Source organism: Mustela erminea, chromosome 3 (genome assembly GCF_009829155.1).
Source record: "Mustela erminea isolate mMusErm1 chromosome 3, mMusErm1.Pri, whole genome shotgun sequence".
Classification (NCBI taxonomy): domain Eukaryota; kingdom Metazoa; phylum Chordata; class Mammalia; order Carnivora; family Mustelidae; genus Mustela; species Mustela erminea.
Window position 1 is genome coordinate 136,193,654 of NC_045616.1, and position 12,482 is coordinate 136,206,135.

At 35.5% G+C, this 12,482-nt stretch overlaps 1 protein-coding gene across 4 annotated transcripts in view; it reads left to right on the plus strand.

The window, feature by feature from the left end:
• Positions 1-12,482, plus strand: part of LMBRD2 (LMBR1 domain containing 2) — a 47,374-nt gene that overhangs the window by 3,289 nt on the left and 31,603 nt on the right. For all 4 annotated transcript variants that reach the window (XM_032337597.1, XM_032337598.1, XM_032337600.1 and 1 more), the window contains exons 2-5: positions 6,547-6,783; positions 7,042-7,139; positions 8,695-8,790; positions 12,192-12,359. In XM_032337597.1, the coding sequence (XP_032193488.1) occupies positions 6,610-6,783; positions 7,042-7,139; positions 8,695-8,790; positions 12,192-12,359 (536 nt within the window). In that variant the 5' untranslated portion in view covers positions 6,547-6,609. The remainder of the gene's footprint in view (positions 1-6,546; positions 6,784-7,041; positions 7,140-8,694; positions 8,791-12,191; positions 12,360-12,482) is intronic.

Here is a 12,482-nt window from a genome sequence, read left to right on the forward strand (position 1 = left end):
TAAACTCATACTAAATGGTAGCTGTTCTTTTTAAAAAAATTGTTTTATTAAGAAGGGTTCTAAGGATTATCCTTTAACTATCAAAATAAGTCTTGTAATCTCTTTATGTGAAATCTTTAAGAAACCATTACAATTCCAATTGTTTTCTGCTTACTTGCTTATGTGGTTGCTCCCTTTCTCTCTCTCTGTCTTACCAAAGGTTAAGCACTTTGTACATGGCTTTCTTCAGAAGGGCTTGTCACACTTTGGAATTCAGTTTACCTGGTTGGTTTAGCAACTCAGCTCATTTTTGGAGCTTGTCACACTTTGGAATTCAGTTTACCTGGTTGGTTTAGCAACTCAGCTCATTTTTGGAGCGTGGCTTCAAAAAATATTACAACTATTTTGTATTTTTAGACTGGGCACCACATTCTCTTGTGGTATTCTGTGTATATCCCAAGCTGAATCCTCCTTTTACTTGGAATCCTTAAACAGGGACTGATGGTGGTTATATTCAGAAGATTTCACTTTCTTTTGGTAGTAGTAGACAATTGTTGACTTTCACAGCACTCACATGTAGTTCTGATACTTTTGGTTTTTCATTATTAAGATCTTGAGTTGTCTGCTAGTTTTTATTATTTCACATATCTGAATAAAGATACCTACTTAAGTTGGCATAGTCTGACTCTCATATGTCATGAGGTTCTGGCTAGAAATTTTTCGTTCACCTTCAGAACCTTAGTTTTGGACAAAAGTTTTGTCTGTGTTCTTTTGTTCAGTTGCTACCACAAGTCTTTCCTTTTATCCTTCCTTGTCTTTTTCAAGATACGTGGGGGATGCTTCAAGTTCCAAAATTATCTTAACCTGTAAATTTTCCAGTTAAAGTGTGTTTAGCCTAAAAAAACCCACTATCAGCATAAAGTACTTGGTAAACAGTACCCCAAGGCAGTGATATTAATGAGCTAATTATGAAAAGCATTTGAAAGGCATTGTACGGTAACTTAATAATTGGTAGGGGGCTAAATTGGATTTTACGGTGTTTAAGGACTTTCAGAACTAGTATTCTGAAAGGTAGACTAGGTCTGGACATCAGACACTAAAATTAGAATGAATGAACTGGCATTTTGATTTTGAGTAAAATCTACTTTTGCTGCTGTGGTGTTAAGGTCAACCTATGATAGCTTTGAATTTCTCTTTCAATTTCTAATCACATGGAACCGAATTTTGATTTGCCTCCAAATTTTGCATATTCTTCTTTGATTTTTGCCAGTTAGCCTAAACACGTTATTTTAATATTTGAGGAATATTACTAGAAGGACCACTTTTGTGGTCAGAGGCATATTTCCTCTTTTGCCCTTGAGAATATTTTTGCACAGCTGTGCATGGTTGCAGGTCAGCAAATGATCCATTTTAATCCACTGCCATTTTGTCACGTGCCTAGAAGAATGGCATTGTCTTTCTACATGACATTGGTGTATCTAACACACCTTCTTGACATGGCTTTTAGATATGTTCTGTCCCTTTACAAAAGAATTGAAGGGGTGTTTGGGCTACCTTGTAGACCTAAAGAGGTAATCCCAATTTGTCAAGAGAAGCTAGGGGAGCGGTTTCTTGGAGCAAAGATCATTTTTTGTTTTATAAGAATCAGGGTGGGCCCAAGCTGTGGTAACCACAGAGAATGAGAAGCAAAAAGCATTTGGTATCCATTCATATTTTGGGAGGATGGTGGGAGAGGAAACTGTTTAGTGTAAAGCTTTGCTTTGAGACTATTGAAGCAACTAGTTATCTTCTAGAAGCACATGATATGAAGGAGGTAGAGATGAGCAGCTAGCATTTTTGAGGACCTGCTCTGTTTCTTGAACTCCTATTTGGTGTTTTACTTTTGTGTCTCATTTGATCTTCATAGCAACCTGTGTGAGATGATTACTTATCCTCACTTAACTGCTTAAGTTGCATAAAATTATACATTGGGATTTGGAACCTGGGTTTACCACATTATAACAAAACATTTGTATTTTAAAATAGTTGTAAGTTTAGGCGTTTAACACCAGCAGCAGAATTTCTCATTTCCTCATTTCACTTTCATATTACTACATTGATTTTTAAGTAATTTTAAAATTACAAAATAGTAAATGTTCATTATTTAAAATTAAAAGCCCACACAAACACAAAAGCACAAAAAGAAAATAGAAATAATCTCTTTACTATTTTATGACAACCACTGTTAGCATTTTGGAGTATATTTGTTGCATGTGTTTCATATGTGTACTCCCTTAGACCCCAACCATGTCCCTTTTGACATCTCTAAAGTCCCTGTGGATCTCACCTTTCCTCTAGGCTGGGGGAATCTGGTAGCCTCCTTGAATCACTGCCTGCAATTGAGTTTTGCTATTACGTAGCCCTTGACTCAACGTGCAGGAGACTCAGCGCAGATCCCTGCTCCCATGAGTCATGGACAGGTTAACAGGATTAGTGATTTATGAAGCCCTGGGCTGCTTTTTGCAAAAAGGGAATGGACAACAATATGACTGGAGGACATTTTTAAGACTTCCTGGACTATTTAGTACAAACAATGTTGTTTCTATGTTTTCATGTTTAAGTAATGCTGCCATGAAAAGTAACCTTATAGATAAATCTTTGTTCACATTTTGGGTTTTCTTTAAGTTCTTTGAAGAGGAATTCCTAGGACAAAAGATATGTACCTGTTTTAAGGTCTTTGATATATATTGCCAAATTGCTGTATCCCTGTGGTGAATTTTTTCAATAAACCAAACCTGAGTTGGTTGGTTTATTTTTATTAGATTTTAATTAACAGTGACTTTTATGAATTTAAGATCGAAGTAATTAGATCAGGTGGAGGATAAGGTGCACTTAGCTTTGGACACAAAGTTTTTCAGTTGAAATAATCAAAACAAGCTATAGGATATAAGATTCACAAAGAACCTAGGAAAGTGCTATCATTTTGGACTGTAAAAAAATAATTCCTCACTTGTATTTAGGTACAAGGTCAAAGATATAGACTTTAAAACTATTATTTTCTCATCTCAGATTAGGGAAACCCCAATTTTCATCTCCAATTTAATGGGACCCCAGGCTTAACCTTGTGTCATAACAAGATAACTTGAGTTCAGCTTGAACAGAAATAGATGGTTTGATAAACAGAATAATAGACCCTCATGGATATCTATGCCTTAATCAAGTGAGGAATTATTTTTCTACAGCTTTGGTTACTGATATAACTAGATTATTCAGATTTTCCTAGTGAGGTCAGATGAGCTCTTTAAAACATTTTCTCCCAGCTAAGGGTAGAAAAGAAAATCTGAGATTCCAAGGCTGAGAAGGATTCAACAACCCATTGCTAACTCTGAGATACACTGGGCCACATGCAAAGACTGGAAAGAGGCCTCTGGAGCTAAGGGTAATTGCCAGCCGACAGTCTGCAAGGAAATCGGAGTCCTGGTCCCATAAACACAACAAACTGAATTTTGCCAACAGCCTGAATGAACTTAGAAGTACATTTTCCCCCAAAGTCTCCAGACATGAACACAAACTTGCTGACACCTTGATTTCCATCTTGAGGAATTTAGTTGAACCAAGTTGTACCTGGATACCTGACCCACAGAAACTGTGATATAAGGGTGTTGTTATAAGCCTCTAAGTTTATAGGAATTGTTTATAGCAGGAATAGGAGACTGTTACACTGAGAATGGGAAGAGATGTAACCAAATCATTTCTTTATTACTAGAATAAAGGATCCATAATTCTGTTTATTCATCTACAAGATTTTAAAGCACTATGAATCAGACCAAAAAATTGACGGCCATTGTAAAAGAATATTAGTAGCTAGTAGCAAGTTCATAACTGATTTTGTTGTTTTCTTATGCCCATGACTTACCATCTGTTTTTAATGTCTTCATATATTTCACTTTTATCTTAGTTTTCTTCATGTGTATTATAATAAATGTAAAATATATGGATTGAGGGTTTTTTCAGTTAATATTATAGTAATTTTCTAACATGAAATAATCTTAACAAATATCATTTCTTACACTTCAATAATATTCCATCATCTGCTTCCGCCATATTTTAGCATTTCCTTGGTAATTTCTGATACTCCTTCTTTTTTTTAATGATTATCATATTCCTTGGACTGGACGATTTCAGGAAAATAAATATCTAGGTCAAACCATGAAGGGATTTTCAAACAATAACTGCCTTACATTTAAATTCACATTGAATTATGTTTTTTCAAAAGCTGGATCTTGAAAGAGGTAATGGTTGTCATCAGCACATTCTACATTGAGCTATCCACTTAATCTTTTCTTGGCTTACTGTGATAGTATAGATATTTTTCATAGAATATGAAATTCAAAATTTTGAGTAGTAATAATGACAATTTTAATAAGTCTTTGAGTTGTAATAAGTATTTGTGTTATCAATTTTGGAGATCATAGCAGGAATTTTATGTTGCCTTTGTAGTCAGCATTAATAAAAATAGTGTGTGTACCAAACTATAGAGTAAGTTTTTTATTCATTTATTCATTCAACAAATATTTTTAAAATATCTACTCTATGCTAGACACTATATTAGAGACTGGGGATATAGTACTGAAGAGTAAGTCTGCTTTTGTGAGGTGGGTGGAGGTGGGGAGGAAGGGGTTTCAGGGAGACAAAAATGTAAACATACATTATATTAGGTGGATAAGTGCTTTGAAGAAAAACGGCAGGATGTGGTCATAGTGATGAGAGGAGGTCAATTTTAGATATTTAAGAAATATGAAAATATTGGTTGAAATGCACAGGGGAATAGAAAGTACTTCAACAATATAAAGAAATAAGAAAATAGTTTATTATGTATGTTTTTTGTTTGTGATATTCCATGTAAGGATATTTCTTACATGAATTTAAATTTAGCCAGTTAAAACCCCAAACTTCCTTTGTTTTATAACTAGTTTTGGTTGGAGATGTGGATTTGAAGTATTTTATTGATTACACCTTTTACTCTGCATCACAGCCTTGTTTCTCTGTTGAGATATTAATTCCTTGGAATATTGTAGTTAGTCCATAGACAAACAAAAATGCCTAAGTTTGATTTTTACAAAGGTGAAAAGAACATATTGCATTCAGTTAGTAAAGGTAAATTATTTTAGGGTTGCCTGGGTGGCTCAGTTGGTTAAGTGTCTGCCTTTGGCTTGGGTTATGATCCCAGGGTTGTGGGATCAAGTTCTGCATGGGGCTCCCTGCTTAGCGGGGAGCCTACTTCTCCCTCTGCCTGCTGCTTGTGCTTGTGCTGCTCCCTCTGCTTGTGCCCTCTCTCTCTCTGACAAACAAATAAAATCTTTAAAAAAATGTAAATTACTTTATAGGAGTAGAGAGATAAACCATTGCTGATGTATTATTGGCATTTATAATTAAAAATATTCTCATGTATGACTTTATTCAATAATCATTGATAAATTCTTCTGCATTTAATGGTAACTTTCTTTAAAGAAAATAAGATTTAGATAGATAAATGGAAAGTGGTAAGTATGCAATTGACCCTTGACAATGCAGGAGTTAGAGGTGACAATCCTCTGTCCAGGTGAAAATCTGTGTATAACTTTTGACTCCCTGGAAACTTAACTATTAATAGCCTACAGTCGACCAGAAGCCTTGCCATAACAAGAACAGCTGATTAACTCTGTGTGTATATGTGTGTGTGTGTGTGTGTGTGTGTGTTTTACTGGATGAACTTGATATTTATTTTGTAATATGAGTATTTTTGAAATATAATAATATTCAGTGCTATATTTCAGGTATACAACATAATGATTCAATATACATTGTATATATATTGTATACTCACAATAAAGTAAGCTACAGAAAAGAAAATGTTACTAAGAAAATCATAAGGAAGAGAAAATACATTTATAGTACTCTATTTATCAAAAAAATCCACATAGAAGCAGACCCACATAGTTCAAACCTGTGTTGTTCAAGGGTCAACTGTATTTTGTGAAGCAGTAAATAAATCAGAATTTCAAGTTGTTACATTTGTTAGACAAGATTATCACCAAAAAATAAAACTCTTTCAAACAAAGGAAATATTACTTTCAAATGCTCTTTTTCATGCTCTCTCTCCCTCCTTTGGAATATTTTAAGTAATGGGTTATGGATGACTTAGAAAACTTTATTTTAAAAATATCTAATTTTCTAGGATCTAGTCAGTAGTGTATTTATATAAAATCTCTGTTGGGACTTATAACCTAAGGAACAAACTCCAAATGACACCATTAAAACTGTTCTCATATAGTATACTTATATTATAATATTTTTAGAAGTAGTGTAATTTTCATTAAGTTAACTTTTTTCCTGAAGATATAGTTTACGTGAAAGTTTTAAGATCGGCTTTAAAAAAATAAGATGTGTATTTGAGAATAGGAATTATCCTTTTCCTTTTATTTGTAGTTCAATGTAAAAGCCTAACAATTTTCCAAAGAACTTATTAATACATTAATAAGCAAATTTTTAGGACACTTCCAAGTGGTTATTTCCTTTGTTAATGCTGCCTTTTTTTTTCTTTTCCAGTTTACAGATATGACCCAGATCTGTACATGAGTGACTTCGGTTAGTCAGAGTGAACATTCAATAATGAGTGGTGCAGCTCTGGGACTCGAGATTGTTTTTGTCTTTTTTCTGGCATTATTCCTACTTCATCGATATGGAGATTTCAAGAAACAGCACAGACTTGTAATTGTCGGAACACTGCTAGCTTGGTATCTCTGCTTTCTTATCGTCTTCATACTGCCTCTGGATGTTAGTACGGTAAGAGGTGAAACTGAGTTTTGCAATCCAGAGGCAACTGTAATCATACAGCATATTTGAGATATGTTAGTTCTTAAGATAGCTAAAGTATATAAGGTTATACTGAATATTTTGTATTTCAATCTTACTATAGGAATTTGATCATTAAAAATTACAGCCAGGAAGGTAATTGGTGGGTGGGTTGATACCTTCCCATATCCCTTAAGTACTTGACAACCTTCTGGTTTTCATTTTTAAACCATGTGTTCATTGATTTAGACCATATACAACCGGTGCAAGCATGCTGCTGCAAACTCCAGCCCTCCTGAGAATAGCAACATCACGGGCTTATACGCAACTGCTACCCCAGGTCCCAGGTATTTGCTTCCTGTTTGTTTGTTTGTTTGTTTGTTTTTAAAACTAGGGTAGATGAGAAAAATTGCTTTAACATTGTCAGTTCTTACCATTTGGATTTTATAAAAGTTGATCCTCATTCTCTGCTCATCCCCCCTACTCCAGTTCTGTCCTGTGCTAATAGACTTTTAATTACATTGTGTTCTATCTAAATTTAAATCTTAAATACATTTTGAGTATTTATTGGTACACAAGGCCTTTTAGTAGATGTTAAGGAGAAAGTTCTAGAAGACCTGATTTTTGTTCGTTCTATCTCTTACTAAAAGATAGCCCTTGTTCTATCTCTTACTAAGAATTTGACTTCCAGTGGCTATTTTTCTTGTCAGCCACTCTCTGGTCTGAAAAAACGGGATATTCATTTTCTCTTTTGCCTTATTTACAAGGTTGAATAAAGGGTAGGGAGATTATTCTGTATGTAGATGTTCCTTTCATATTGTGCATCCTTTGAAATCATTATAGCTTTTTTTTAATTTTTACTTTCTTAAAGATTTTATTTTTAAATAATCTCTATACCCAACATAGGACTCAAACTCACAGCCTGAAGATCAAGAGTGGCACTACCAGCTGACCCAGCCAGGCACCCCAAAATCATTTATAGTTTTAAACTGAGAATAAACAAAGCTAAATTATGAAAGGTTATGTTAAATTCATATCAAACTTCCAAGTAAAAAAGTTTGAGAAATGTTGACTATTTTATCATTTTACCAGTGCTTTAAGTGATATGTGCATTTTTCTTGATGCATCTTTTATTATTTTTTTTTGAACCTGAATAAGGGTAAATTTGAAATGTAGATGTTACTATCCTTTAAAGCACATTAAAAATCGGATATAGATTAGTAACAATTGTGAATTGCTGGAAGTTCCTGGACTAAATGATATCCTTACGATATTAATGAAAGAATCTGTGGTCAGATACACATATCTTCAGAAAATTCAAACAGAATTATACAAATGCTGGTATCTCTCTCCATAGGAGCTATGCTACAGTGACTGATTTTTAGGGCTCCAGTTTCAGAAGTTAATCACCTAATGTCTTTGGCCTCCCTTTTCCCTCCTCCCTAAGAAATAACCAACCCACAAATGGGGTGTGTATTTTATTTATTTATTTTTTCTTTATTTTATTTTGTTTTTCTTTTTTTTTAGGGGGTATGTATTTTAAAGGCAATCAAATCAGAGATTTAGTTTCATGATGCATTCACTTTTAAAGACTGTCACTTTTAAAGACCGTCACATTTTCTATTAGGTGAACATTATGTCCTCTTATTGCTCAAGAATTAAAAATATACTGAAAGTTGAAAATATAAATGGCATTCCTCTTCTAGAACAAACTGTTTTGTTTCCTTTCTGTGTGTTTTTTTAGTTTGATAGTCAGCTTTGAATTACAAGTTTTCTATGAAATTTTAAAAGTTAGAATCAGTAATTTAACATCTAATGTAAATGAACTTTGCCATGCACAAATTAATTGTGTAATTTAAGTAGTCATCATTTATTAATTGGATTTAAATTGTTATTAAACAGCCAACATCCATGTTTCAAGCCATGGAGTTACATTCCTGATGGAATCATGCCAATTTTCTGGAGGGTAGTGTATTGGACATCACAATTTTTGACATGGTAAGTGGCAGTGAAAGATTAAAAAAATGTTTACAATTTTGGCTAAAGTTAAAAAAAAGATTATGTTTTCTTCATGAATCCTCATATTTTATAATTTATTCAAATGTTACTTATTTTTTTCTTAAATCTGTGTATTCTTTTTTTTTTTTTTTAAGATTTTATTTATTTATTTGACAGAGATCCCAAGTAGGCAGAGAGGCTAGCAGTGACGGGGGGGGGGGGGGGGGGGGGCGGGGAGTAGACTCCCTGCTGAGCAGAGAGCCTGATGACCTGAGCCAAAGGCAGAGGCTTTAATCCACTGAGCCACCCAGGGGCCGTTTAAATTTGTATATTCTATTTTCTGCTCATTCGGTTCTCTCCCATCTTGAAAGAAAAGGAAAAAAAAACAGACAAACAAGAACTAGAGAACAGAAAGAAAAAATTTTTGCTGCCACCATTCCCCTCTAGTTATTGCCTTCTCTCTTGACCTTCTTCAATTCAGTCTTCTTCCAGTCCCAGTTTTATATGAAACTGCTCTTGCTAAGGTCATCATTGTCTCCCGGTTTTCTGTTTTTCTGCTTAGCCCAACCTGCTGAATTCTCTTCACGGGTTCTATTTTTGTGGCCCATTTCCTAAATGTTGGTGTTCCCTAGGATCTCATCTTTGGTCATCTTGTTACCTGACCCTTCCTGTATAGCTCTAATTTTAGCTGTAGCCACCGATGTATTCCCAGTGTTTCCACCCACTACAGCTTTGTCTTTTTGTTTGCTTGTTTAAGAGAGGGGGTGGTGGGTGAAGCAGAGGGACAGGGAGAGAGAGAATCCTAAGATTCCCAGCATGGAGCCTATGGTGGGGCCTCATCTCATGACCCCAAGATCATGACTTGGCCAAAATCAAGAGTTAGAGTCTTAACCAACTGAGCCACCCAGGTGCACCGAAACTTTGTCTTTCTCCTGTGCTCCAAACACATTATTCACTACGTACTGAGCATTTTAGATAGTCTGCAGGCAACTAAGCTCTAAAACTGAAGCTACTGGACATCGCAAGAGAAAAATCACACAGTAGAGTAGAGTAGCGCCCCTGTAAATTCATGTTCATTGAACTCATCTGGGCCCTCAGCATTGCCAGACTTTCCTCCTTTGTGTCTCTAGTCCTCTTGCTCTTCATTCTCTATAGTAAGACTTTAGACCTCTGCTATTCTCTTTGTGGTTCTTTCTCTCTGCTTTATGTCCTAGAATCAATCACCTTTTCCCTTTGCAGAGAACTTTGCTTTCTACTTCACAGTGAAATTAGAAGTCATCGGATGACAGCCCTTTCAGCCTCTCACCAGCACACCTACCAACCCAACCTCTTCCCTTCCTCTCAAAGAATGAGTCACTCTCAAAGTGACTTCAGAGTGAAATCCCTCTTCCTGAAATAGGGACCCATCTCCTTCAGCTCTTGTTACCTATACTTGCAGCGTCCCATTTCAAAAAGAATACAGAGTTCTCTCATCCTTTTAGAAAAAGAAAGAAAAAACCAAAAAAATCTCTCAAATGCAACCCTTTCCAACTTCCTGGCTTCTAACCTCATCGATCTACTCATCACAGCTTAATTTTTGGAGGGAGACTTTACTGAAGTAAAAATTGGTACAGAAAGGTGACAGATTGTGTTTAGTTTCACTTTTTTCAAAGTGAATACACCTGGATAGCCAGCACTCAGATGATATTATAGAACATTAACAATGTTTATGCTACATCTAGAAGCTTCCCTCATAGCCTCTCCCAGGCATATCCTCCCATGTGTAGCCATGATTCTGACATCCATCCCTATAGGTTAGCTTTGCCAATTGGGGCTTTGTAAATGCAGAGTTGTATGGTATGTGTTTTTCTGCATCTCTTTCGGGGCTCACAAATTTGGAAGTTTCCTCTGTGTTGTATTGTGTGTATCAGTATTCTTTTTCATTTCTGAAAAATCTTCTTTGATATGACCGTGCCACAGTTTATCCTATCCAGCCAAAGTTTATCCTATCCAGCCAAACTTCTCAAATGAATTGTCTACATGTACTGTCTTCGTTTACCCATTGTTCACTCTTTCCTCAACCCATTGAAGCCTGTTTTCTAGCCCCACTTCCTCTCACACACAAGTCTTCATTAACTTGACCTCTTGGCAGCATTTGATTATTGTTTTCTCTCTCTACTTTGAAATACTTCCTTCTCCTGTTTTGTCCTCCGTATGCTTTGTTTTCTCCATCCTTCTCTGCTGTTCTTTCTGTCTCCCTTGCTGGCTTCTTCTCCTCCTGTTTCTGTCCCTGTCCTTTAAAAGATAATTTTTCTCCGGGCTCAGCCTCAGCTCTTTCCCTCTCCTTCTACATATTCACTCTTGTAAATGTCATCTACAAGTGTCACGTCAGTACCACTGATGTGGTGAGGACTCCTGAATTTATCTGTGTTTCCACTCTTCTCTCCTGAATTCTGAAGCTGGATAGCCAACTACTTCCTGTGTAGCTCCTTTTTATTTATTTATTTTTTTTATTATATTCATTTATTTATTTATTTATTTATTTATTTATTTATTATTTCCAGCATAACAGTATTCATTATTTTTGCACCACACCCCGTGCTCCATGCAATCCGTGCCCTCTATAATACCCACCACCTGGTACCCCAACCTCCCACCCCCCGTCCCTTCAAAACCCTCAGATTGTTTTTCAGAGTCCATAGTCTCTCATGGTTCACCTGTGTAGCTCCTTTTTAAAAAATTTTTTTAATTTTTTAAATTACTTTTCAGTGTACTAGAATTCATTATTTATGCACCACACCCAGTGCTCCTTGCAATACATGTTCTCCGCAATACCCACCACCAGGCTGGTCCAACTTCCCACCCCCTGCCCCTTCAAAACCCTCAGATTGTTTTTCAGCTCCTTTGAGATGTGTCCTAAGTACTTCAAATCCGTGTATTCATAGCCTGTCTTCGCCCCCTTCCGGTTCTTATCACATCTCCACCCCTTACCCTCTCCCACATAGTCCTGGTTTTGTTCCCTTTCAATCCATTCTTCCTGCTGAAGTCTTATCAGTTTATAGAAGACTTCAATTTGATCATGTCCCCTATAAAGAAAAAGATTCCTCATTGTCTGAATAGTCCAAAGTCAAGACTTCAAAGCCTTTTTTTTTAAAGATTCATTGTAAGTCCCTTACACTGTTGTACTGTCTGCTGGTCATTATGACCTGTTTTGCTCCCAGAAATGTGCTTTGCTTTCTCCAAAATTTAATATTACAAAAATATTCAGTCATCTATTAGAGTTCATGTTATTAATAATTATTAAAAATCATACCTATTTATGAAAACTGCACATTGAAATTGAGGTTCACATAATCCTGCTATTTTGAGGTTAAACAGACATATCAGCTGTTTCTTTAATCATATTTTTTCCAACTATCTAGGATTCTGTTGCCTTTCATGCAGTCATATGCAAGATCAGGAGGGTTTTCCATCACTGGAAAGATCAAAACTGCACTGATCGAGAATGCAATCTATTATGGCACCTATTTGCTGATTTTTGGAGCATTTTTAATTTATGTAGCTGTAAACCCACATTTACACTTAGAATGGTAAGAAAAGTTGTCTTCTTAACATTGTTTCTGTGTGTATTTGCATTTTTTATAATTTATTTTTATCTCACATATGCTGATAAACAGACATTTCATTGATAAACATATTAAGTCATGTGTTTT